Source organism: Colius striatus, chromosome 6, assembly GCF_028858725.1.
Source record: "Colius striatus isolate bColStr4 chromosome 6, bColStr4.1.hap1, whole genome shotgun sequence".
Lineage (NCBI taxonomy): Eukaryota > Metazoa > Chordata > Aves > Coliiformes > Coliidae > Colius > Colius striatus.
This window is the reverse complement of record NC_084764.1, coordinates 47,087,244-47,112,451: the sequence shown is the minus strand read 5'-3', so window position 1 is coordinate 47,112,451 and position 25,208 is coordinate 47,087,244. Positions and strand designations below refer to the sequence as shown.

General features: G+C 36.7%; 1 protein-coding gene across 2 annotated transcripts in view; it reads right to left on the bottom strand.

Annotated features, from left to right (window-relative positions):
- Positions 1-25,208, bottom strand: part of ATG2B (autophagy related 2B) — a 43,198-nt gene that overhangs the window by 9,301 nt on the left and 8,689 nt on the right. Inside the window, exons 7-35 of one of the 2 annotated variants that reach the window (XM_061998773.1) lie at positions 24,896-24,996; positions 23,669-23,847; positions 22,901-23,055; positions 22,135-22,246; positions 21,716-21,977; positions 20,666-20,816; positions 19,965-20,057; positions 19,604-19,792; positions 18,536-18,809; positions 17,774-17,879; positions 16,608-16,800; positions 16,327-16,469; positions 15,090-15,247; positions 14,676-14,848; positions 14,189-14,339; positions 13,431-13,630; positions 12,672-12,752; positions 11,023-11,129; positions 10,671-10,763; positions 9,829-9,899; positions 8,545-8,621; positions 8,137-8,307; positions 7,522-7,663; positions 6,377-6,579; positions 5,177-5,403; positions 4,355-4,463; positions 2,352-2,546; positions 1,667-1,768; positions 547-625 (exon numbers count right to left, since the gene is read on the bottom strand). In XM_061998773.1, the coding sequence (XP_061854757.1) occupies positions 547-625; positions 1,667-1,768; positions 2,352-2,546; positions 4,355-4,463; positions 5,177-5,403; positions 6,377-6,579; positions 7,522-7,663; positions 8,137-8,307; positions 8,545-8,621; positions 9,829-9,899; positions 10,671-10,763; positions 11,023-11,129; positions 12,672-12,752; positions 13,431-13,630; positions 14,189-14,339; positions 14,676-14,848; positions 15,090-15,247; positions 16,327-16,469; positions 16,608-16,800; positions 17,774-17,879; positions 18,536-18,809; positions 19,604-19,792; positions 19,965-20,057; positions 20,666-20,816; positions 21,716-21,977; positions 22,135-22,246; positions 22,901-23,055; positions 23,669-23,847; positions 24,896-24,996 (4,297 nt within the window). Of the gene's footprint in view, positions 1-546; positions 626-1,666; positions 1,769-2,351; positions 2,547-4,354; positions 4,464-5,176; positions 5,404-6,376; positions 6,580-7,521; positions 7,664-8,136; positions 8,308-8,544; positions 8,622-9,828; positions 9,900-10,670; positions 10,764-11,022; positions 11,130-12,671; positions 12,753-13,430; positions 13,631-14,188; positions 14,340-14,675; positions 14,849-15,089; positions 15,248-16,326; positions 16,470-16,607; positions 16,801-17,773; positions 17,880-18,535; positions 18,810-19,603; positions 19,793-19,964; positions 20,058-20,665; positions 20,817-21,715; positions 21,978-22,134; positions 22,247-22,900; positions 23,056-23,668; positions 23,849-24,895; positions 24,997-25,208 lie in introns of those variants that run through there. The other variant, XM_061998772.1, reaches the window with a different exon arrangement.

The following is a 25,208-nucleotide window of genomic DNA, read 5'->3' as shown; positions in this document are numbered from 1 at the left end:
CAGGTGAAGTACAGCTGCTAACAAACCCAGAAACACTTAATAGAGGAAACATGCTTTCCAGTATATATTTGTTTTTGTATCAGATGGTGTAGGTGCTAGAAGTATTGCTCTAACTGCACACATACATTGTACTGCTTATGCATAATCTTGACCTCCGTTCCTCTCTCCAGGGGTTACACAGCTTCAGGTTATTAGACAGACATATTCTTTTATGCAAGAGTTATAAAACAATATATTTGTTTTACCTCATAATAACTCCTGATACTATATACACACCCCTCAGTTTTTTTCAGTTCTTATTAAATATACTCCTATTTGGGGGAAATGGAGATCCCACACGTGTAAGACCTTTGTTGGTATTTATAAAACACAAAACTAAAATACACAAAGTTTCTATGTTCTAACAAATTAGTTACTAATGCTGAGGTTTGGTCACTAACTTGAGTTCTTTTACACACCCAAGATTCACACGTGAATTTATCCACAGTACACACATTAAAAAGAGAGAAAAGCAGCACCTTCATATTAGATTTTTGAAAAACATACCTTCAGGATCTGGAGTAACTAAGAGTTCTACTTCTGTGGAGAGACTAGTGAAAAAATCCTTCAGGAAAAATAAGGCATCCTAATATCAAAAATACAATACAATCAGGTCAAAAGAAACACAAATCTAAACACACTCAACTCTCTCAAACCTACTAATCTAGCTCTCTCTTTCTACATGAATATGAATCAAATTACATTCCTTGATTTTGATCCTTTAACAGGTGCACAAGTCACACAGAAATCTAAGAAACCAGAAAGACCCTCTTGGTCATTGTCCCCCTTACATATAATGAGATTTCATATTCTACCTATCTCTTGTCTCAAAACTCCAGTCTTCATCACCTTGACTCTCAATTTGGAGACTGTTCCAGGACCCACGTGTTTTAATGGGTATAAAAGTTTTCTCTGATTTCCAGTGAAAGTGTATTTACATTAATCTTTAATTCTGTCACTGTCAGACCAATTATTGCAGATCAGATCTCACCACTGCTTTATTGAAAGTCATTAATGTTGTTAATATCTTAAAGTTATTACATCCAACTTCTTTTCTCTCACAGATGCATCACACTGCTGCCTTGCTCATCCTGTCCTTAAAGACGTCTGGACTTTCTTTTCCCTTTTTTTTTTTGTTTCCAATTGGTAAGTTTGTTTAGAGTACAGAAGAGACTTAGAGAAGTAACCAAGAGGGAATGCATTTCCTCACTACATGGCAGTCATTCCTTGCTGGTTTTCTCTATGAAATCCTTACAAACTATACAGAGTTCAATTTTTCTAACAGTAAAATGAAAACCTGGTCTCTAGTGTGTGTTGAGGGAAAGAGAAGGCAGGTGTGGAACTAACTCCTAAAAAACCCACATCTCTTTGCAGATGACAATACTTCAAAAGTAACAGTCAAATCTATAGATACTTGAGATTTCAAATGTAAAAAAAGGGTAAGCTCTGTAACAGCTGGAGCAGAAGGCAAGTTCTAACATGGACATAAACAGCAGCAGAGATTCAAACATATGTGTGATTGATAAAACAGGTATCAAAGGAAGAAAACAACCCCAGGAAATGTGTATGATAGTTACAAGTATCTGGTAGGAAACCCAGGATCATTTTTTGCATTGGCACAACCAACCTGGTCAATATTGAGGCGAAGCGGCATCAGTGAGACACGTAAACAACACTCCTGGGGTGATCTGCCAGACTCTGGACGGACGTGTAATGCTTTAACCGTTAACTGAAAAAAGCAATAAGACAAATAAAAAGTAGTTACACTCACAATCATCTATGAGCAAATCTCAGAACACCAGCTGGGAACAAACACTTACTGCAAAACCTCTATACAGATTAGTATATTGGTTCCCATACCAATTACAAAGCTAATATTGAATAAATAACTTACTATGGAGGTTTTAAGTAAGAAAATTCAAACAGGAAAAAAGCAAATTCATAAATCATTTACAGACTACAGTACACCATAAAACCACAACTCTGCATATGTAGTGAAAACTCCAATCATTCTCATACAAGCACATATTAGTCCAAAAGCAAAATGTGAAAGCTACCGAAGCAGTCCTGCACATCTACCTTTTGTAAACGACATCATCTCAAACCAACTAATTTTGAATATGTCAAGGCATTCATTTTTAATTAATTTTACTATCCACAAGACTGAAGCAAGTAACTATCAATAGGTTATTTTACTCCAATGTTCCAAAGCCTCACGTTCCTTATTCTACACAACTAAAAATGCATACAATCCCCACTCTGATAGTCCAACCACTATAATGACAATGAATCAACATATTCCATAGCTGTACCATGTTTGAATGTGCTTTTCTGGGCATCTCCTTACTGCAGTAGAGATAGAGAAATTTGTTCATCTGTGATGTAGCTAAACGATCTCTGATCTCCAAGTCTTGAACAATAAAAACCTGCCGTGACACCGGCTGCTCCAACAGGCTGGATTCACCTTCTGCACTACCTGGAGGGTATACTTCATGCTGGAATTTCACCTTGTAAAAACGAACACAAACCAGCATAAGCAGTTTCAGTGAAATACAACCTTTAATAACAGCATGATTCCTCAAAACAAAACAACAAACCACATCCCACACCACACCTAAGAACTGCTTCCTATTTAAAATTCACATGAATAATGCCCGGATTTCTGAAAAACTATTCAGGTTTTTGCACAGCTGAAGCTGAAGTGGAAACCTTCCAAGTTCCTAGTTGTGTACATGTTCATATTTTAGGATGCAAATTTGAGTCAAAACAATGAGACAGTGTAAGACAAAGAACAGCTTTCACTTTACTTTTTTAATATTGCCTCCTCTTCTTCCTCTCAATCCTGACATCTTCCTTACATCATGTTGAAGTTTGTATCAGGAAATCTTGCAGTTCTTGAATCCTGCACCTTCTATGCTTAGGAAAAGGTTTCTTTCCTATCAACATATGTCTCAAGTAGCTTCTTCCAGTCTCAGTTTCCTTTTGCTTTGCTGACTTTAGTCTATACAAATTCTAATCCATTACCTTTCTTAAATTCTAAAGAAATCTGAATTCTGTCCTTTTCCTTATCTCTTGATGTAGTTCTCATTTTCCATCAGACCTGTGGTTACCTGCAAATCGTTCCCTGTCTCAGTAAACCCCTAGCACCCTTGCCTGAAATGTAATGAAGCAGAGTACACATAGTAAGCAGAACAGCGGCCTCTTCTGGCCACACATCAAGATGTTAAAAGCCACTGTATTTAGGTGCCTAGTACAAGGCACACGTAATAACAAACATTTTAAGTGCTGATGAGAAAAACAGATGTTTATCATAAACACTGCTGAGAAACTTTACGGTTTTGACACTCTTCTTAATTTCTTGTTTAAACACTGTTACTGTTAAGCCTTGTACCAATGTAGGGGTACAAATGGAGAAGAAAAAAAGGACTCTATGCCTCAGCACTAACACCAGCTGCTGTATTTCTACACATGAACCTTTCCACGTGAAATTTTAAATGCTTTCTTTTTCCCCTTTCTTTATTGCAATGTCGTGTTTTTTTCTAGAAAACGATAAAAATAAGTATCAAACATTTCTGGCAAGTGTGAGGTCCTCTGGGATGAGTTTTAAGCTCAAGAAATGCACATAGACTAACAAAGGCATTTAGTCTTATGTATTACCTTTCATGCTCAGTGTTTGAGAAAATTTTCTTTTAAAAAGGTTTTGTTATTGACCCATTTAATATGAAATTTGTTTAACTCCTTGCCAATACCCTCAGAGAGCCAGAACCAAGCACCTGGTTTCTCTATTCAAGGTACACACAGGCTTAAAATCAGTGACATGCTGATGCCTGAAGGGTGTTAAATAGGTTAGGGAAAATACAAGAATGATACTATGCTATAACTGGATGTTACTTACTGTCCACCTATTATGAACTGATACAGAGTGTCTCAGCAGATCAATATACCAGTTATTTTGCTAGAACATCTAATTTCCTAATAGGTGTATTAATTTGGAGTAGAATTGAAGACAGAAAAACAGAACAGCCATTGCAAAACATGGCCATCATAAACAAAAGCTGAAAGAGTATTTCAATAAATACCCTTCATCTTTAGAAACATGTTTATTCAGCAAGGAGACAGTACTATGCTAGAAGAACAAATACATTTTTTGTTAAACAAATTCCAATTTCCTGACCTTCCAAGCGATTGCTTAGACACAGATACTAATGTAAGAAATCCTACTGAATTCTAAAGGAAAGCTGTTACCAAACCAATACAATGTGTAAAGATATTCACACTCAGACAGTCATGGATAAAGCTGCTTCTTGTCATTCACCTTGCTTAACTGTATCTCCATTAGGAAGTCTGGGTTCCTTCCTCTTCCCCCAGATGCTGTACTTCGTCCATGCCTTGTTGGTGTATGAGAAGGAGAACTATGGGGACTTCTGGGGAAATAAAGAGGAAAATACATTTGCAGATTAAACTTAAAGTGATCTCACTATTAACCTAACATTAGAAGCACCTATGTTTCACTGGAACTTCCCAGTATTTCAATGGTCACAGGAAAAAAGTACTAGAAAATACAAAAAAAAGAAAACCCCAAAACACCTGAAAGTTGTGTTGCTGTTGAACAATAAAAAGAAAGCCCTTGGTTAAGTCCTGCATACTTGAGCAGAATGCTGGGTATCTGCTTCCTACCAAATTAACATTCATGAAACCTTTCTTTCATTTCATCTGGGATAATATACCCTTTAGCTTACATGACATCCTGAAAGCCAGGTGCCACGTACCATAGTGATAGTCTCTTATGCTCCTTAAGCACCAATCTCTTTAGTGAAATTTAACTTCTAATATAAACCTTAAAAGCAAATCCATCCCTGTATGCTCAAAAAACCCCCCACCAAAGCCAAACAAAGTTGTCCAGGTTAAGCCACGGGAAAAATACACTCAGGTGTGTGGAGCTAAACTGAATAAGAAGATTCCAGATCATCTTTAATGTCCCTTCCTATCCAAACCATTCTATGATTGATTCCTTTTGAGGAGGAAGCAAAGGAGCAAGCAAGGGAGACTTGAGATCGAATAGCAGAGTTATCTAAAATCAAAGGAAAAATAAGTATTTTTAAATGTTCTAATCTACAGAATTATATCAAACACTTACATGAAACTTTTAGCGGGAGATGTTGGTGGTGCAGTCCCAAAATCCCTTCCACCATAAAGATGCCAAATAAGAGAGATTTCCTTGACAACATAACGTACCAGAGGAACAGGAAAATGAAGAGGAGCTTTGCTTGTATCTGTTTTTTTAATAGGTTGGCTGAAATGATTTTCCTTTATGATAATTGCATCGTCAACCATTATTTTTATTATTGGCTCTTCCTCTTTTTCCTAATTGAAAAAAATAACAGCATATAGCATTGGAAAGTGAAATCTGCTTTCTTTACTGTGATGTCTAACTCCTCCCTACGTAAAGAAAATGATTTTGTACTGTCTTCTAAGGCTTATACAACACAGGCTTGGTTTATGAATGATTCCTATAAAGCCACTTAAAGACAAGTGTACATAAAAATAAAGCAGAAGCTGAGAAGTAGTTTAACAAAAAAATATCAATTCCTCATCCAAACTGTAAACAAGCACAAAACCATGGAAGAGTTCAGGCTATCTTATTAGCACTTTTGGTGACAAACAAGCTCAAAGAAAACTGTGTGAACACAAATTCTAATCACATCTGATCAGGACCCAGAACTACTACTGTCCACTATATATAATATAATATATGTATATAATAACAACCAGAGATACTATACAAAACATGAATGCAAGCTCTTTTCAAAGATTTTGAGTGTGGTTTCCTAAACCTTTTAATGAAGTGATAAATAGGGACACACAAGCTTTCTTCTGAGGTTTGGCAAGGATCTTAGGCCTGTACAGGGAAGGAAAGCTTGGACTGAGAGAAATCAATAAGATGAGGAGACGTGCAAAGCTGCTATTTTGGTAAATACTGCACATCACTTAAAACATTTTTTTCTAACTACATCATTCTTTTAAGTCTAAATGGTAATGATAAAACATGACTAAAATGGAGAAAAACTCAATATGGTTTAATGTTCACATTACAGAACAATTTACATACTGCTGAGATATAGAAAAATAACTTCTTTTGGAAAATGCTTGTATTCATTCCTCACAGTACCAATGCACAAAGTTCTTTCAAACAGAAAGATTTCTCTCTGCCTGCTGATAAAAATATCACTAAGCAATGACAAAAAGTTATCAAGTCTAATCTGTCCAGGTCTTACACAGGCTTTTCCCTAATTCAGTTTGTATATGCATTTTTTTAGTAATTCTCAAAGGTTCTTACAGCAACAGCAACTTTGGGTGCAAAAAGAATGCAGAAATCATCACTTTCTGCAGGAACATCTCCAATGGCCTCATTTATCAGATGATGAGTGAAAGAAGCATAAGTGGGACTTGGATCTTGTGAGACATTTCCACTTTCATCCGGAAACAGGAAGAGATCTGAGCATGGTGCCTCCTGAGTGTGAGATCTGTCATCCAAAATCCCTGGGAGATGAGGGAGGGTGGAGAAAAAAAAAAATACGTTTCAGTGAAAAAAGCTTTACAAATGGTGACATCAATAACACGGCTGTTATCCAAAAGTTGTTACTTCAGGTACATCAGAGATATTTGCTTACTATATTGAACCTATTATAAACAAAAATTTTGAATACTTTTGAACCTACTGTACAAATGAAAGTGTTTACAATATAATCACCATTAGTTACTAGTAAAGACAAACTGGCAAAATATGGAACTGTTCGTAAAAACCCCACACATACAAAAAAATCCCACTCAATGTGATTGTGTCCAAGTTTCTCTTTCAAAGACCACACCACCAATAACTGTCAGTGTTGCAGTGACTACTCACCTTCAACCATCAAGAAGTGGACCATACATCATGCAAATAGTAAAATTCTCTATTTGCAGTACAAAACCCTTAACCAATTTAAACCTGGATTTAACTCTAGCAATGGTGCTGTCATAATCCTGTGATAAAATCAATCACTTTGTTCTATCTGCTAACTGAAAGATTTCCTCATAGCCAAAAGTTCTTTCCATGACCCAGAAATGTACCATCCTCCTCAAGTGCTTTCATATACAGAACAGGGGTCTCCAACTCCTCCACACTGCAGTATGCCATATAACTTACACCCATACCAACTCTGAGAAATTAGGGTCTTTCCAGAGTCCCACAAAGTCAGCTTCCTGCCTTGCTGTTTTCAGCATCTCAGTTATGTGTGTTTGTCTAGAATCTTAAATTACTTTTGTATTAATGTTATTAAAAGCAAGAATCTGTTTGATAGTTTTAAGACTTCAGACAAAGGTATGTCCCCATTCTCGCTGCAGCAACTCTAGACAGAGAAATCTCTCGGTTCCACTTTCCTTCCAGAAAGGTAGTGCTTTATGTGTATTCTTACTAAACTTCACGGATTCCTGGATTCTTACCATTAGACTCTGGCTTCATGGCAGAAGCAGTCTGTTGAGTCTCAATTTCCTCCATGGCATCACTCATCAAATCCCGTAAAATCTGTTGCTCTGATTCAGCAAGTACTGGTCCATGGGAAGATGGTTGGCTAAAGGTCTCTACCTGTAGAAGAGGAACTATGCATAGTTACATCTTAAAGACAACTGCAATGTTATGCTAAGATTTGGCTAGAATGGCTCGATACACAGCTCTTAAACTGGAAGAAGTAACACTTGAACTTTACAAATAATCAAGTGAGCTGAAACTCTCATCCAGATGATTCCTGAAGTAGGTTAGAGCATTATGGTTCACCGTGTTTAGATCATCAGAGTACCTGGATGGCTATGTAAATCCTGGAATTTCCATCTTTAGGTAAGAACAAAGTACAACAGGTAATAAGCATAAAGTATTTTAGGATTTCAAACAGTGCCCAAAGCAGAAAAAATCCTGCACTATTTTACTGTCCAGTATATTTTATATGCGATCTGTTAGATGAGGAAACCTTGTCCTCTTTGGAAACAGAATGGGGATATCAAAATTCAAACATATCATCAGGAAGCAAAAACTTCAGCTGATATTATTTTGTAATTGTATACCTTCATTTTTGGCTTGCTAGCTCCACGTTTAACCTCTGTCTTGGTAGGAGGATGTAAGTCACCGTAACTTGCAACATACTGTATGAGATTCATTAGTGCAGCACATGAATCGGAGCAGGTACGAATGTGGATTACATCGCTGGAACAGTGAAGCTCAAAACGTGGTTTAGTCTAGACAGCAACAATAAAAAGATAAGAATACACTTCAAATCAACCTAAGGTTCCATAAAAACAGCACCTATACAGAGCTAGTTTCAAATTAATTTAACTAGCCAAAACAGACTTAAAATGTAAAAATCTCCACGACAGATTATGACGTGAAAATCCTTTTATTAGACTTGGAACTGGGGAAGGTTTTTCACTCCATGTGTTGGGTTTTTTTAATTTCATCTGTGACTAAATACTTACTCTTTCGCCATCAGAACCAGATTTTACTGTTGTAATGGTTAGTTCTAGCAGTCCCATATCCATAACACGAACATAATCTGAAAGACAATAAGTAAACAAAAAGGTCCAGACTTAATCACAAATACCATCCTCACTATGTATTTTTGGTTATTAAATCACTAGAAATAGCCTGAGTAGAAAAAGGGTTCCTTTTGATCAAAATCTTTTATATTGCTGCATTTCCTTTCTTGAGGATTGTTCTCAGAGTTCAAGATTCAGCTACTGAAATCAAGAGCTTGAATCTTCTGAATCCAATCTATGACTCCCACTGCCACTGTGTGCAGTGTCGTCTTTCAAAATATTTATCCTCATCCTATCTGTGTAAGTCAGAGGAACAGAGGCACGCAGAAGTTGGGTGACTAAGTATCCTAGCAGTTTTTTAGTTGAAGTGAGAGAAAAGACATTTTCACATTGTACTAATCTTTCAGGACAAAATGAAATGGCCTCAAGTTGCACCAGGGGATATTCAGATTGGATATTAGGAAGAATTCAGTGAGAGTCACAGGCTGTCCTGGGACATGGGAGTCACTGACCCTGGAGATATTTAAAAGACACATTATTATTTATTTATTGTTTAACCAAAAAATAGGTCCATCTTTACCCTGTCCCTCACTAGAGATCTCTTACCTGAACTAAATATATGCATTTGTGGGTGCAGGGTTTCATTATTTCTCCAATTAATTTCTTAAATATTGATTCAAGTTCTTCAGTCCTTAAAGGTTGTTACTATATGAATGAGAGCATACCAGTTGGTGTCACTCTTTTCATAACTTAGAATTCTGTGCCACATAACACTTTAACTATTTAGAATACATATACCATACAGTGAGGTCTCTTTTCATGAAGATTTCTTTCTAACTCCAGATTATTAAAAATAAGCTTTTTTCAAATAACCATTATGGAACTGTAACAAAAAAAAAATGTTACATGCAGAGATCATCCAGTCCAGCTCCCCTGCAGAAACAGGTCAACCTAGATCAGGTTGCATGGGAACACATCCAGGTGGGTCTTGAAGACCTCCAAGGAAGGAGCCTCCACACCCTCCCTGGGCAGCCTGGGCCAGTGCTGTTTAGTCCAAACTAAAGCACTCATTTTCATCCACACTGCATTATCCATCCATATTCAACTTGCTGCTCCTTACATCCTCAGACCTCTTCTTCAATAACCTTCACATATGTTGAACATGGCTGTAGTTTTGTTTCTTTAGGCTCTGCAATTCATTAGTCACCCCTAAAGCATCCTTACCTCTGTGCAGGTTCACTGTAACAGTGTTGCACTTGTCAGACAGATGCAAAGCAGCTTCATCCAAAATTATCCTAAAAATTAAAAAAGAGAAATAAACATGCAATAGAAATGTTGTGCAGTTCACCAGACAAAATAAATTAGCACAGAAAGAAACAGTTAGAACCACAAACATATCTACCGTCACTTAAATCCAAATTCTCCATCTTTTCATAATTCCCAAACCCATTGGTAATTAACCACTGCAACATATTTTCAACAGCACTAATATTTATTTGCATTTCAATTTATATATTTTACCTTTCTTAGAATAAAAAGTAATGCTTTTGGCACAGAGTTAACACTCTTAGTTTCATTTTTTTGCCTTTCTTTTGAATAAATTAACAGACACTTGTTTCAAAGATAAGGTTTTATCATTAGAAACAAGTAAGTTGGCAGCTGTTCCACATCAGAACAGGTATAAACAAATGAATATTCAAATAAAACTTCAAGAGTAATTAAAAGTTACAGAGATGTTCAGTAATCACTGAATACTTCTCTAATTAGTACACTGACATCAAACAAATATTTAAGAAATCTCGAGGTGTTACTAATTAACAGACACAATTTCACTTCATGACATCTCTGAACTGTATTAAATATTGCAGAGTTGCTAGTTATTAAAGAAAGCAATCCAACAAGCATTTAACTTAATAAAACAGAAGGACTACACATAAGCAAAGTATCTTTCACAAGGTCACCAGTGTGATCATTTACACAACACGAACGCTTCACAGTCAAAGAAGCAGATGAGCATTGCAAGTTTTACAGAAGCTGCCATGTTTTCACAATCACCTGAACTATACCTGAGAGTAGAAGAGGACTTATCTACTGCAACACTGCTGGAAATGCTGAAAGTTTCAACAGTAAGTAGAGATCTGACTGGCAAAAACAAGGGCCTAACAACAAACAGGAAAAAAAGAAATTAACACTCTGTTCCTATTTAGACATACAATCAAAGTCTTACAGGTTACCTAACTAACCATCCCAGTTCTAAGAAAGTCTTTAAAGTGCTTACAGCTTACAAGACTTCTGCTAGGTACTTTTTCCAAACAAGCCTAAATAAATGTTCTTTACGATATGCAAACTTCAAGGTTCCTAAGGAGTAAATATGCAGCCTCAATGCCACCAAGTGATACACACTGGCATTTTATTTACCTGTAATCAAGAGCACAACTCCAGAGATGTACATGGAAAGTTGTAATTGTGGCTGGAGGATTATATCCCAGGACAGGCTCATCCGAAATGTTCAAAAAATATAAAATCTAAAAATCACAAACATGTTACTGTGACACTTCAATATTTTAAAAATAAAAAATTTTGCATTAGAAAACAGAAAATTTGTAACAGGAATGACAATAAAATATTTGATTAGTAGAAGGAAAAAGGAGTGAACAATCTCAGATACGTAAAAGTGCTTATCCAGTACCTGAATACAGAAAAGCACGGAATGCAAAAGCCACAGATGCCTCAGGGGCTCCTCGTACAATGCCTCACAAGCCATTTGTAAAGCATTTCCCAAACACAGTTTCATGCACCTTTCTTTGCAGTTGTTTATTATAGTTAGTATTTTCTTTGTTCTCTTTACTACCTTTCCTTTGAGGAGGGCAGGGAATACACTCAGAATCAGACATACATACACAAACATACACGTTTTTTCATATGTTCATATATTACTGCACTAAATAAAATACATTTCCAGCCTCCTCTTTAAGATCTGTCACAGTTTTCTCTCAAGTCCATTACACTATAGAAGTTTTAAGTTATTCCAAGCCTAGGCTTCCCCTCTGAAAAAGATTCCCAAGGGAATGTTAATTAAGCAAAAACTCACAGAGTAAATAAGTAACACGGTGCAAAGTAGACTATATGGACACAGGGGTATACCAGGCTGAGAAGAAAGTATTGACACTACTTGTAGAATCCCAGGCACTAAGCTCAGTTCCATGCAGTTACACAATAAAGACGTGTGTAGAAATACGCATACCATATATACTGGAGGATAAACAGGATAAGCATGAATGTCAGGGTTACTGGCTGTAATCCAGCATGGTGTAAATACATGCAAATACATTCAACTACACTGCTACTATGCTATTGGCATATCCCAGCTCATGCATGGTTTACATATGGCTTCCAGACCAAAGGTGTCTAGCCCTGTCTGCTACACTGTACCTCTGCATCCACACGTATCAAGCCCTTCTAATTCACAAGTTTGCAATATAAGCATTTATGTACCCTGCTATTTATTACTTCAAGTTGTCTTCTCCATCACTGCTACTGAAACAAAGTAAACCAGGAAACAGACAGGAGAGAAATGGGACTTGAGGAAGGAAGTAAGCAGGACAGAAAAATGCAGAAATACTTTCAGTGCTCAGAGTAGCACATTTGTTTGTTTTAAGGGCATTCTTTTACATGAAGGATTATTTACGTGCTTGGATAGCATTGGACTACTGAGATCTTCCATCTGAACTTAAAAAAATCCCACTGGAAAAAACCTATCAGAAAAACAACAATAAAAAGCAAAACAAAGACTCAAAAAACCTCAAAATCTCCCTGAAATGCTCTGGGGATGATGAGAGGACCATATTAAATGAATACATAAAAATTTCAGAGCAAGGCTACAGTTTGTCAATGGTGTCAAAGAAAGATCAGAAAGAAAGAATAACACTTCCAAGAGCAATGTAGGGTGATAAAACACAGCCTAACACAAAGAGTTTCCATCAAGGTTTAGTTTGATACTTAAAGCAGCTGTTAAAGCAATGAGATTGAAATTGAGGATGTAGTTGAGAAAAATGTAGCAACCTGACCTGTTCATGCCAGCTTAAACCTGAAGGCAGTACTCTGTGCTGAAGAGTGGCTCCCCTCAGCCCAACAGCAACTAGAAATTCCTGCACAAGAAAGTTGCACGAGTTAATTCACATGAAATATATAAAATATATAAAAGAGACATCCTTCTGCTCCCAGAATGTCCAAGTGTCTAGAAATTAACAATGTTTAATCCTGAGTCAGGACTAAACATTCAAAAAAGCATTACCAGGAATTACCCGGAGTACCAAACCAATGTAGTTCTTTCTCATGCTGTTCAAATCTGAGTCAATGGAGCCCCCATGACTTTGTGCTGGTCTGCAGACTCCTTCTCTTAGACAACCCTCCCAATCTGTTTGTCACCATTATGACAGCTAAAGGGACATCTTTTAGCCACGCTAATGCTGCTGTCAAAATCCAATGTACTACCCAATTAACAGTGTCACTCCAAAGAGGTAAGCAAAGGCTGTTTATTAGGTGACACTGCTAGAAAGCTGAGCTGAAAGCTTTTAACTCTATTTGTTCTCATCTAGTTTGGTACCAGATTGACTCAACCAAAGACAAACAAGAAAAAGGTGAACTGGCAGTAAAGAAAGCACTATTAGTATGACCACAAAGTAAATTATGCTGATATTTAAATTCTACAATCCACCCCAAAGATTCTAACAGAAAATTAAAGTTTGAAGATGAATGGCTCAGAATGATACAGTTTCTTCACCTGTTACCCTTGTAACCCCATATCTAGATTATTCCATACAAACCTTTGTATTGCTCTCTATTTTATCTGATTGAATTTTGACTGCAACGGTCAGCATACTTGGACAATCTCCTGCTACACCATCTGAAGTAGTCCTACTAAGACCATCTTCTTCAGAAAAACAAATAGTAGGTTCTAACCAATGGGGACGTATCCTGCTGGGCAGTCGTACTTCAGAGGACGGGACAACTCCATCTACCATACCTGCAAAGAGATTTCAGAATGAGTTACCTTGTGCTTCAAAGCTGTTACTGATAGAGCAGTTAACAAGGAGAGACAGGACTATGTTTTTCTTTTTCATTTTATGAGATGGTGCCAGGTTAAACTCTGAACACACAGTAATTAATTCTTCATCTGCTGACTACAATTAGCTACCCAGGAAAGATACAGCAGGCACTGGTAACCTGTATCTTTCTAAATTAAATAACCAATAGCATGTAGGAAGTGTTTACTTTCTTAATAAAGAACAGACTGTACAGCTAATGTGCCAGAGGAACACAGTACCTTTAAACACCAACAGCTGCTGAGGAAAGTTTGAGCTGAATGGTAACTAAGTAAATATAGTTATGATGTAAATAAATAGTTATGGTGAAGTTGTATTATTGTGGCATTTAGAAGCATTAGCCAAGAACCAAATCTACTGTGGCAAACAAGATAGTATCAGAGGGAAAAAAAAAAAGAAAAGACAGTATTTGTCCTAAAAAACTTCAAGTTTATCCCATTTCAAGTTCAGTTATAAAGCCAATTCAATCTCATTCCTACCTTGATGATATAAGTTGAGGCTGCTAGAATGGAGACAAACATAGTGTCTGTCCTCAAAACCTTCGTATTTAGTCACGCTGAAAAGGGAACCACTGTTGAATTCAAACCAGAATTCGCCATACTTTCCTTCCAGTGTAGTTCCATCATCCTGCTGAAGGAAGAACAGAAAACATAAAGTGTTTACTCATCAAGTTTGCTGCTCTTACAGTCTAAACTAACATGTTAGTTAACGCCTAAACAGTTAGCTACCTTCTAGCATAATACTTGCTACCCATACATATTGTCCTGCTTGCAATTAGTTATTCTGATGTAAAGCAAAGAGATCGATAAAACAGTGTGCTGCATTACTGTCTACTTGTAGTACAATAGATTAGAAATGAACATTACTCGTACAAATACGAGTTCCTTTCAAAACCAGTACATCCAGCATGAAGGGGATCCCATAATCAAAACAACAGAACAACTTTTTTCAGTCCCAACATCTCACCTTTACATCTGTGAATACTGACACTAATCCATGTGTCACATTTAGCAGAACAGACAGAAAGCTTTGTGTGTTCTTATTCTGAGAGTCAAGCTTTTTCCTTCTGCGAGAACGATAGTTTGGATCAACAGCAGAATAATACTGTAGCGTTTCCTCCTCAGATCCACTCTCGTCATCTAACAGATAAAATGAAAACAACTGATTCTCTCACTCGTACACATAGGCCACAACCTCATTGTTTTGGGTAGCACAAATCAATGTCACAATTGCTTCACTGAACAGGGATCTACACTTTATTCTCTTCTACAAGTAAATTTGTTCTTAGAAAGTTTACAAATTCTTTTAACTATCAGCTTAATCACTTCAGCCAATTATGCTTCTGAACTACAGTTCTAGATGATTTATGAAGTGTATTACCGTAATTTACTGCAGATTTAAATTGACTAAAGCTGTCTTTATTGAAAGTGTTGATGAGCTGGCTGGCCACAGAGAGTCCAACACCGTAAGCAAGGTTTTCAAACGTTTCTACAGGAGATGGAGCTGTGGGTTCCCACAACAATAAATCATTGCTGATCCTAGGAAGAAATATATCATTATGCAATATATGACTACATTCCCACTCAATATAAGGTCATTTCAGTACTACTTCCTTTGCAGACTTCATGTAACATTTCAAATTTCAGAAAAAAAGGAAAAGAAAGGAGTTAAAGAGAAGGAATAATGTATTCAGGGCTAACACAAAAATAACAGACGTAGCTCTCTTGCTGTAATTATGGTACATATATAGCAAATCTAACATTTCACAGTGACACAAAAGCCTCTATTAGTAGACATATATTAGCTTGGTAGGTTGGAGAGGAGGATGTGACAAAACTGCAAAGTTGCAGGAAACGTTAATTCTTCTGATTTCAAGTGAGTTTGTGTCTGTCAGGGTAAAGATATATGTGATACTCAGTACAGAAGCACACCAACAGATTATTCAGTGAAAGGTTCAGCTGTGCCATTTGGAAGTGAAAAAATGCTTTAGAAGTAAAGCAATGCTAGCAAGGCTAAAACAGATCAGCATCTCCCCTTATGTAGCTATTCATAGCATAATATGTAATTTTAGTTGATTTAATCTAGTTGTGTTTCTTTGTTTTCAGACAGAAAGCTAACAGAAATAAATGGTGAACGCCTATCTGTAAGTCGAGTTCACTTTCTCTGTTTTGTAAGCAGGGGTTGGCAGAGTATTTTTCCCCCCACCTGCCTTGTGGAACCTTAATTTTTAGATATAAAGGAAAAAATAAAACTGAATGCAACAGTTTTTCAAGTACAATGGTCTATTTGTAAAGGTGAACTCAGAAAGATAAGAGCAGAATGAAATAAAGCAAACAGATCTGGACAAAGTATTCACTATAAGCAAAAGACTTCAATCTTTGTTCACAAAATCTGACATATTTTTTTTAGTAGCTGGCTGCTATGGCACCAATCTGACATATGACACAGTGGCATCTCTGATGTTAACTTGGAAGAATATTTATACAGCATTTGATGTGCTTAGAAAACTATACGAGTAAGCTCCTGCTCCAGCTGATGGTTCAATCACTTCTATCAACCATGAATACAGAACTAAGAACAGGTCATGATAACCAGGCAAAACAATTCTCATACTTGCCTGTTGTAAAGTTTTTCATAAAAGCTTTTATTTGGTAATGTTAGGTGAATGTTTGGTAACATGAGTTCCAATACATAATGAGAATTGCTAATTGTTTTATCCTGAAACTCGGTCATTTCAACTACATCTCCTGGCATCACCATCTGAAATAAAAAAAGGAAAAAAAACCCCTCTGAATTAAAAGAAAATAAAACTGGAAGCCAGAAGATGCATATAAAGTAGTGCTAATACATTGATTTTGTCTACCACAAGCAGAAAGCAATACCAGCATTTTGTAGTACCTCTTCATTTTCAAACATGACCCTACGAGAAGAAAAAGGAGAAGGCTCTGGTCTTCTAATATCACAGACATCCTTCAAAGAATGAGACCCTCCTTCTTCTTCCTCTTGAAAGTTATTATCACCTTCTTCCTCCTCAGCTGCTATCCTTTCCAGAATAGAGTGCACAGCCAGAGGATTTATTTTCAATACAATCCTGACATTGGAGAAATTATGCAGAATAAGCCATTAGAGATGCTTAGAATTTTTATACTGATGCAAAGTCACATGTTCCCTAGCTCTACTAGCTAGCCACTAAATACACATAGACTAAATAGCCCAAAGATTACTGATTTTCAGCAAACTTATAAACACAAAGGGACACGGAAAAAGAACCATCAGGTGAAAAGGTGAGTGTCTGCTTTTTTAACCCCCATCAGGTGACCATTAGGTGAGCTAAAGAAAACACAGTGCTCTCCCAAATTAATGCCTGAAACATTAGACCACCTACAGCTACTAAAAAATGCTCTGCTACATGAGGTAGTGTATTACAAGCACACACTGTTACAGAACAATTGATTTGTACTACTGCAGAAGAAAGCCACGCTGAGAACACATCTATACAGACATGCTGTCAGAAAGCCACGTGGCAAATTCTGCATCCAACCTAAAATCACCTCCTCAAACGTCTTACTACATGCTACAGCTGTGAGGGTCCTTCTGGTCTGTAACTACTGTATTGCCTTACATGTGATAAGCACTGCAACAACTCAGTCACCATATAATTACCCCTATTGTTGTTACAGCTATATATCAGCTTATATTAACCTTTTAAGGTAAAACTCAACTGAAATTTTGTTGTTTGGTGTTCAGCCTTGCATGTCTAAGTAGGAGAAAAGGTAAAGTGACAAAATAAAAAATGGGAGAAAGTTTCAAGTCTTAAATCATTCACTTCCACTAAAATTTACTCAAGTCTACACAGAAACAATTATATATTGAAACTGTCTTGCACTATTAGAAATGTAGAGGTTTGAGGGGTTTTTTAATAAATTCTTGGGTTCCTTTCAACAGATACATTAAAACTCTTCTAATGCACCTAGCACACAGGCACTCAGGATTAAAATTAGAAAATAACAGTGCTTCATAAAACTCCAAATACCCCACAATAAAAAAATTAAATCTTATGTTACCGAGGCCAGTCAAAATTGTCTGATGATGACGTTATGTCTCCATCTATGCCACCAGACACTTGAAAAAACTTTATTGGTGCTTCTGCATGATCTTCTTCAAATGAACCTGAAGAGAAAAGGACTGTTAAAAAATTAACTCAGGAAAGACAGCTGCTAACTTCAGGTTGCACACTCCTCAGCCTGGAGTCCAACAGGCTAACGTGGCAATGCTGTTACTAAGGTACTTCAGCAAATTCTGCTGTCTTTTCCTCAAAAATTTAAATGTCGATTTTTAGAAACAAAAAGTTATTTCATATTATCTTCTTGCTAGCAGCATTTAGAAAAAACAGATGCTTCTAATGCACAGATACAGCATCACTACATTATGTTCAGAGCCTTGAACAGTACAAAGGATGACAAATGAGCTGAGATGGCTCTAAGTATAAACCACTTTTATTACTTTGAAAGACATCAGAGGCACAGAAGCATTAAAGTTTTCTTAATGACAGTCATTTAAGACGTGATTCACTTCATTTCTAGACTAGAGATCTGTAATGTGATTAGCTGTAGTTTCCTCTTACAAATCTACAAAACTTACCCTAACACTTCCTAGTAGTATTATTTTGACTTATGCTGATTATTACTGAACTGCAGCAATCAGCTCCAAAATTCAGGTGCAAAGACACTTCCTGTGTTAATCCTTATCAGAGGAGCTTTACGTCAACTACATAACATCTGGGAAACTGAAAAAAGATTATCTGAACAGAATGTTAACATTCTTACCAGTTAGCTCTTTAAAGGTAAGTTCTAATTTAACTTGTTCTGGGGTTGATCCTCCTAGAAACTCGGTTTTAAATTCCATATCTGTAAATTCAAGATGAAGAATCTCCTTCTGAAGTGATTTCTTAAACCATGGTCCTCTTTCCTGATCTGACCGTAGGTCAGGGATTGGGAAGCGAACAGAGAGATTTAATGCAGGGGCAGTGACTTGAACTGAAACTCTACAGTTTGCAGGAGTATGGGAATCATCCAGAAAAACTTCAGTAAACGCTTTATGCTAAAAAAGAAAGGAAAAAAAAAATCTAAATTAGAGGAAAAAAAATAACAATAGGGAAAGCTTTTCATAGACTGGTAGGGGTTGGAAGTGACCTTTAGAGATCATCCAGTCCAACCCCCCTGCAGAAGCAGGTTCACCTAGATCAGTTCCCACAGCCTTTCCTCACATGAAAGATGTTCCATTCCCCTGATCATCTTGGTGGCCCTGCGCTGGCCTCTCTCCAGTCTTGAGCTGAGGAGCCCAGAACTGGACACAGAAAGGGAGAACCTCCCTTGACCCACTGGCCACACTCTTCTTGATGCATCCCAGGATGCCATTGGCCTTCTTGGCCACGAGGGCACATTGCTGGCTCATGTTCAGTTTATTATCAACCAGCACTCCCAGGTCTCTCTGCAGGTCAATCCCCAGCCTGTGCCGGTGCATGGAGTTGCTCCTACTGAGATGCAGGACTTTGTCAAGATTCCTCTTTTTTGCTCAGTTCTGCTTGCTTCAAGCAGCTTAGAACTTATACAGTTTGCTGAGCAGCTACCACTGTCTTTATGCCTGTTTCCAAGCATGCAACCACTGAATCTAAGATCAGTATCCACATCAGAAAGATACTGTCCTACATCAGGAGAAAAAACAAACCAAATCAAACAAAAACCCAAAAAAACCCCAACACAAAACACTCACACCAAACCAAAAAGCAATCACCACAAACCAAACTAGAATTGGCAACCTCAGGCTCAGTTCCATCCTATCTTCCTCCTGCAAAATCTCATCGAGTTAATAAATCAATTTCACTTTTAACTTACCAGACTTATGTGCTTATTGTAAGAAGCATACATGTGAGATGCCATCATCTCGACTGTAGTTAGTTTCTGTGGCTGCAGCAAAGAATTTAATCTGTCTACAATACTAATATCCAGCTCACAAAACACTGGACTTAACTTTACTTGTAGCTCTGCTTTCTGTGGAACAGAACTGAGTCTCCCTTGGCTACCCTGAAAAAAAAAGAGAAAAAGCACTAAAATACTTAAAAACAATACAGTGAAACATATTATAATAGCTGAGAGTTAAAAGACACTGTTTTACATTAAACTTTTCTATTAAAATGAACAAAATTAGACAAAAGTTATTTTACAGAAACTTGGTGTTTTTAACTTTCCACCTTACCTGAGGTCCTCTATTATCTGAATGCTTGTAATGAAGCTGAAGGCATGGCATAGCATGAGAACCATTTCCATCCTCAGAATGAAATGTCAGCAGCTTTTGAATAAAACAGAGTTAAAAATACTTCATAGATACATAAGAAAGAGTTGCCAAAGGAGAGGATATTTATGACATTTTACCTAGAACAGATAGTAGGTAACCCCACATTCAAGACAGTGAACAGTGCACCAGCCCAACTGCTTACTCAACACACTTATTCAGCCACTTCATTGCATGTCTCTGATCATTAAAAGAGCTGGAAGAACAACCATCACCCAAAGAAGGCTTGGCATTGCTCAACTCCACTGGCTAGTTTTTAGAAAACATTTATTCTAATTCCCAAACTGTGTTACTCACATTTAAAAAGAGATGCAAACTACCAAAGTTTGGCTACTTAATGCTATTCCTGTCAGGTATGACAGTAGTCTGGTTCACTACTTGAGCCTGCAATTAAAATACAAGTTGTATCCTAAAACCATTATGTTCTGTTTTAAAAAATAACGCAATTTGAAATCACAACCACGGGCTTAGCAGTGCAAGGTCAGTGGTTGGACTCTGTGATCTTAAAGGTCTTTTCCAATTGAAACAACTCTGTGAAAACCCAGCATTCTCAGTTACAAAGTTAAGATTTCTTTTTGACAAAACTCCCTGCGTTTTTTGCATACCTCTGTATAATGAGGTTGAATGGAATGAGAGTCAGTAGAAAAAAGGCATTCCAGAAGCTCCATATCCCCAATGGATAAGTCAGTACTAAAACTTCGAGAGGCAGTCCTTTGTCTCTGTTCATAGGACACTTTGATACTAGTACCTATAAATCTGAATTACAAAAACCACGAATTATGAGAAGCAGCAGAAAACAAGGACTTGTCTAAGAAAAGTCAAGACTTAAATATGTAAAAAAAGACCACTACAATCCTTTAAAAAATCATTAAAATGGCATAATATCTTCAAAAGTAAGAATAAATTTTAATTATAATCACTTATAGCTTTAGGCACAAAAGATAATCGAGCTCACTCATGTTACATGTTCAGCAATGGTCAGTGTAGAGACATTTGTAAAGAACATTTTAGATATCTAGTCTGAGGTACAGCTCACATAAAGCTGAGAATCTAACATCCTTACATAAACACTGGAAAAGTCAAATGCTCAGGAAGTCTAAATTAAATGCATTAAATAAAAAAAGACAGATACACTCTTAAATGTTTGACTTCACACAGTGTACCAGGATGGCAAAAACTTCCGCAAGAAAAAGACTATTGACTAACTTTATGATTTTGGTCACGCTGAGATTTTATCCCTACTGATGTGCTATTTTGCAGTAAGGAAAAACCTAAGCTCCTTCAAGCAGAAATCCCTACATTGCAGTAAAGATGGTCCTGTAAAATACAGCTGCCGCTAAAGAAGTAACTTTACTTAATGACTGTTAACTCTCTAGGTCTCTGTGGTAGAAACTATAGCTAGTTTATTTCACCTACTATAGAAAAAAGCTAAGTTCCATTTAATGGTTACACACTTTTCCTCACGTTTTTACTTAAAAGAAATCCAGCAGTCTTTGACAACAGATGGCAAAATTCAAGGCTATTCTGAAATTAACAAAGAAGTCTAATGCAATTCAAATAGTAAATGACACTTCCTATGGAACTTAACTTACTTTATGCAAATTTACTTCAAATATATTTTTGTTAATTATATTTATTAATAAGCAAAGTTATACCTAAGGTGATCATGAGAACAAGCTTCTGCAAATACTTCTCGGAAGGACAGAAAATCTTCTGTTGAAAACTTAACTGGCTCAATCTTTTCTATTCGGGTAAAGAAATCCCGAGCCATTGGTGTCAATGGGTTAAGGTTCAGTGAACTTTCAGGTGGGGGTAAAGGGTCAATATGAAGTACAGACACTGAGAAAGTTCCAACTGCCAGTCTAAAAAGAAGCTCAGGTCTGGATTCATCCACAGAAACAGATCTGGATGGAATAGCTGAAATACAAAATTAAGTTAACGTAATTTTTCAGCAATAACACATTCATAAAGTCATCTTACTTTTGATTTTCATTTGTTTTTACCAAGTTGCTGCACAAAAATTCATTTCCAGAATTATCTAAAGAGCAAAATGCAAGACAACATTTTTACTTACATGTCCTTCTTAAGGAAGTCTGGTGAACCACATTGGCTGCAAGTGACGAACCTCTTGGAGGCTGTAGTTCTTGTTTGTTACGATCAAGAAAATCACCCCAAGTTGGCTGAAGCTAAACCAAAAAAAACAGAAGACCTTCAACTTGACAAACAGAAGTCAAACATTAGATCAACAGAAATAATAAGATAAAGAAACAAAAAGAAAATACAGGCATAAACAGTCAACAACATGCCATTTCATGGCATGACAGTGCTCAACTGAACAACATAGATATGCTTTACTCTGCGCTACACTTTCTAATTCTACCATTGTCTACGCCCACATATTTTTAAAGCTAAATTTTGCTCTCTCCATTAAAATGTATTCTCCTGTTTTTCTGTCAAAAGCACAACTGTTCTCCATGTCTCTCATTAAGCAAAATATTAGGCACACAACAGATTTGGGAAAAATGGTGCTGTCAACAGCATAGGTTTTATGTTGTTTGAGGAATATTGTAATACAACTTTGTACTTTTTATTGTCATTGCCTGTGCAGTCCATATTAAAAGAAAACCCAGATGGCAAACATGCAGTTATTAGAAAGAACATAAATCATACGATATCCTATATAAGCTTCAAGGCATTTGAAAACAAACACATTCAATTTCCTGTCTTGGTAGACAAACAAATGAGAAACTTTCCAATACAATTTCCACAGCGGAAGAGGAATACTATCAGCTGTAAACATGTTCAATTGTCCTAGACTGTAAATGTAGTTAATACTATACCACTGTAGTGCTCAGTGGAGATCCTGCTGGTGTAGTTGTATATGTACTGGTTAAAGACAAGTCTAGATCCATGGTGGGAGGGTCTCCAAGAGGTGGAAGGGAGGAAAGGCTGTGAGACATGTCCATTTCAGCCATTGAAAAGAAAACTTCTTCTTCTAAAAAGAACCATAATAGTAAATAGTTATTTTATAAACAAAAAACCAATAGAAATGTATTCCTAAGTTCATAAATGTAACTGCTAGACAGAATAACCAGCTAAATATGTTATTTACAGAAGTTCCAAGTTCTCTTGACGCTGAGACCAGTAGTATCTATGGACAAGAGACCAATACCAAAAAAAGACAAAAATCAATGAATACTGAACCATGTAAATGTTTCATTTTTGTATCCAAGTGGGCATCATTTCTATAAATTAATACACTCTCCTTCTGACAACTCAAAGTTCACACCTCCACACCATACTGTAAAAACTTATTCAAACAAAAATTTAAAACTCAGAGCAACACAACTATAATTCTGTACTTCCTCATTTATTCATTGCACAATAATACAGAGATTACAAAATACTTTTACTGATCTACTCAGTCAGGTCTAACCTGATACCTAAACTAGGTGTTTATCTTTTTATTCAACAGTACAATTAATAGCATACAATTATTCTATATCTAAGTGCCTTTGATATTTGAGTTAGTAAGATCAAAAGGTGAACAGTCAATTTACATAATCACAACAAGTTATTTGCTGTGCTGCGTCATCTTTAATACTTGCCACGACTAGAAGGTGTTCTGGCGCTCTCTGTCTCATAGAAGCTTTGTTCAGAAGATGCTCCTGCAGATAAAGACTCTTTCCTCAAGTAACGTTTCAACTCCATCTGAATCCGATATTCATCTTCCTGTTGCATTGGCCGGTTCTTCCTATCTTTATTTGACAATTCTATCCTGCTCAGGCTCTCTGAATTCAGAATAAAAAAACAGACAGGAGGCCCACTGTCATTTCCTTACCAGTTTCCCAAAGCAAATTCAAAAATTAATCTGAACATTAATCCATTGCTGTCGTCTCTAGATGCATCTGTATACGTACACTTATCTGTTGTGTGCCAGATGCGTATATACACTCATTTGGTTGTTTGGAAGATTTTACTTGTCCAAAACAAATTACTCTCTCCCTAGCATCCATTAACTTCAAGGCTGAAGGAAATACATTAAGGTCTTCTATGCAAAAGTGTTCACACAAAATATTACAATATCAGCATATATTTCTCTTTTCAGTCAGCTTTAGGGACTACAAGACACAATCTATTAAAAGGCTTTACTATTAAGGAACTATTAACTTCAGTTTGAAGATGACACATACAGGAACTGTATGTAATGATTTTCCAGCTACCCTAATTAATAAAAAAGTCCAGTACAACAAATATATCAATGTAATTAGAAGGATACTAAGCATCTACCCAGGACATGACAAATCTTTTCAAAAAGAAGATTAACTATCCTAACAATAAGTGTTGATACATTAGGCAGATGGAGGGGAACAAACCAAAACCCCCTCATTTTGCTACCCCAGTAGTTGAAACTCTGCTGTTAATTATTTAGCAAATATGGACAAAGGAACTCAATTACTGTCTGTTCTGTGTGTTGTGCCTGTCAATAAGGCTCAGGATAGAGAAGCAGCCAGACTGCTAAGCCGCTCTTGTGGATCAGAAGCTACAAGAATCAAAATTGTTCTGGCCTCCCAACTTTCTCCAATTACCGTTTCCCCATCTCTTGTTCTACTACATAGTCACTAACCAAACCTTACTTGTTACCTAGATTTTCATTACCATCACATACAATTTGTCAACTGAAGTCAATAAATTGATCACAGACCTGCTCAGAGCAGTTACAAAACATATTGCTACCATCAGACAGAAATCAACAATAATAATCTTCCACCACTATTTATCTTGCAAAGCTTATTTTCTGTCCACCGTAAGACAAACGTTTACAGAACGGTCACTTGCCTGGCCCAGCAATAGCTGCTACCATGTCCAGTAGAAGATGTACCTGCCTTGGTGATAGAAATAGATGTACGGAATCTATTTGTCCATCTACATCCAACTGAAAAAAAATGAAAGAACACTTTCAAGAACACTTAATTTTTCTTTAGAAGTCTTGAATCAACTTCAATAACAGATTATGTTGTAAAGCCATTACAGCAGTATCTTCATCTTCTACATAACAGCAGCTAAAAGTTTAACTGTGTATTGCTTCCAGCTTGTACCTTAGCAGGATAACATACTTTTGCTCACAATGACCTTAAAGGAATATTT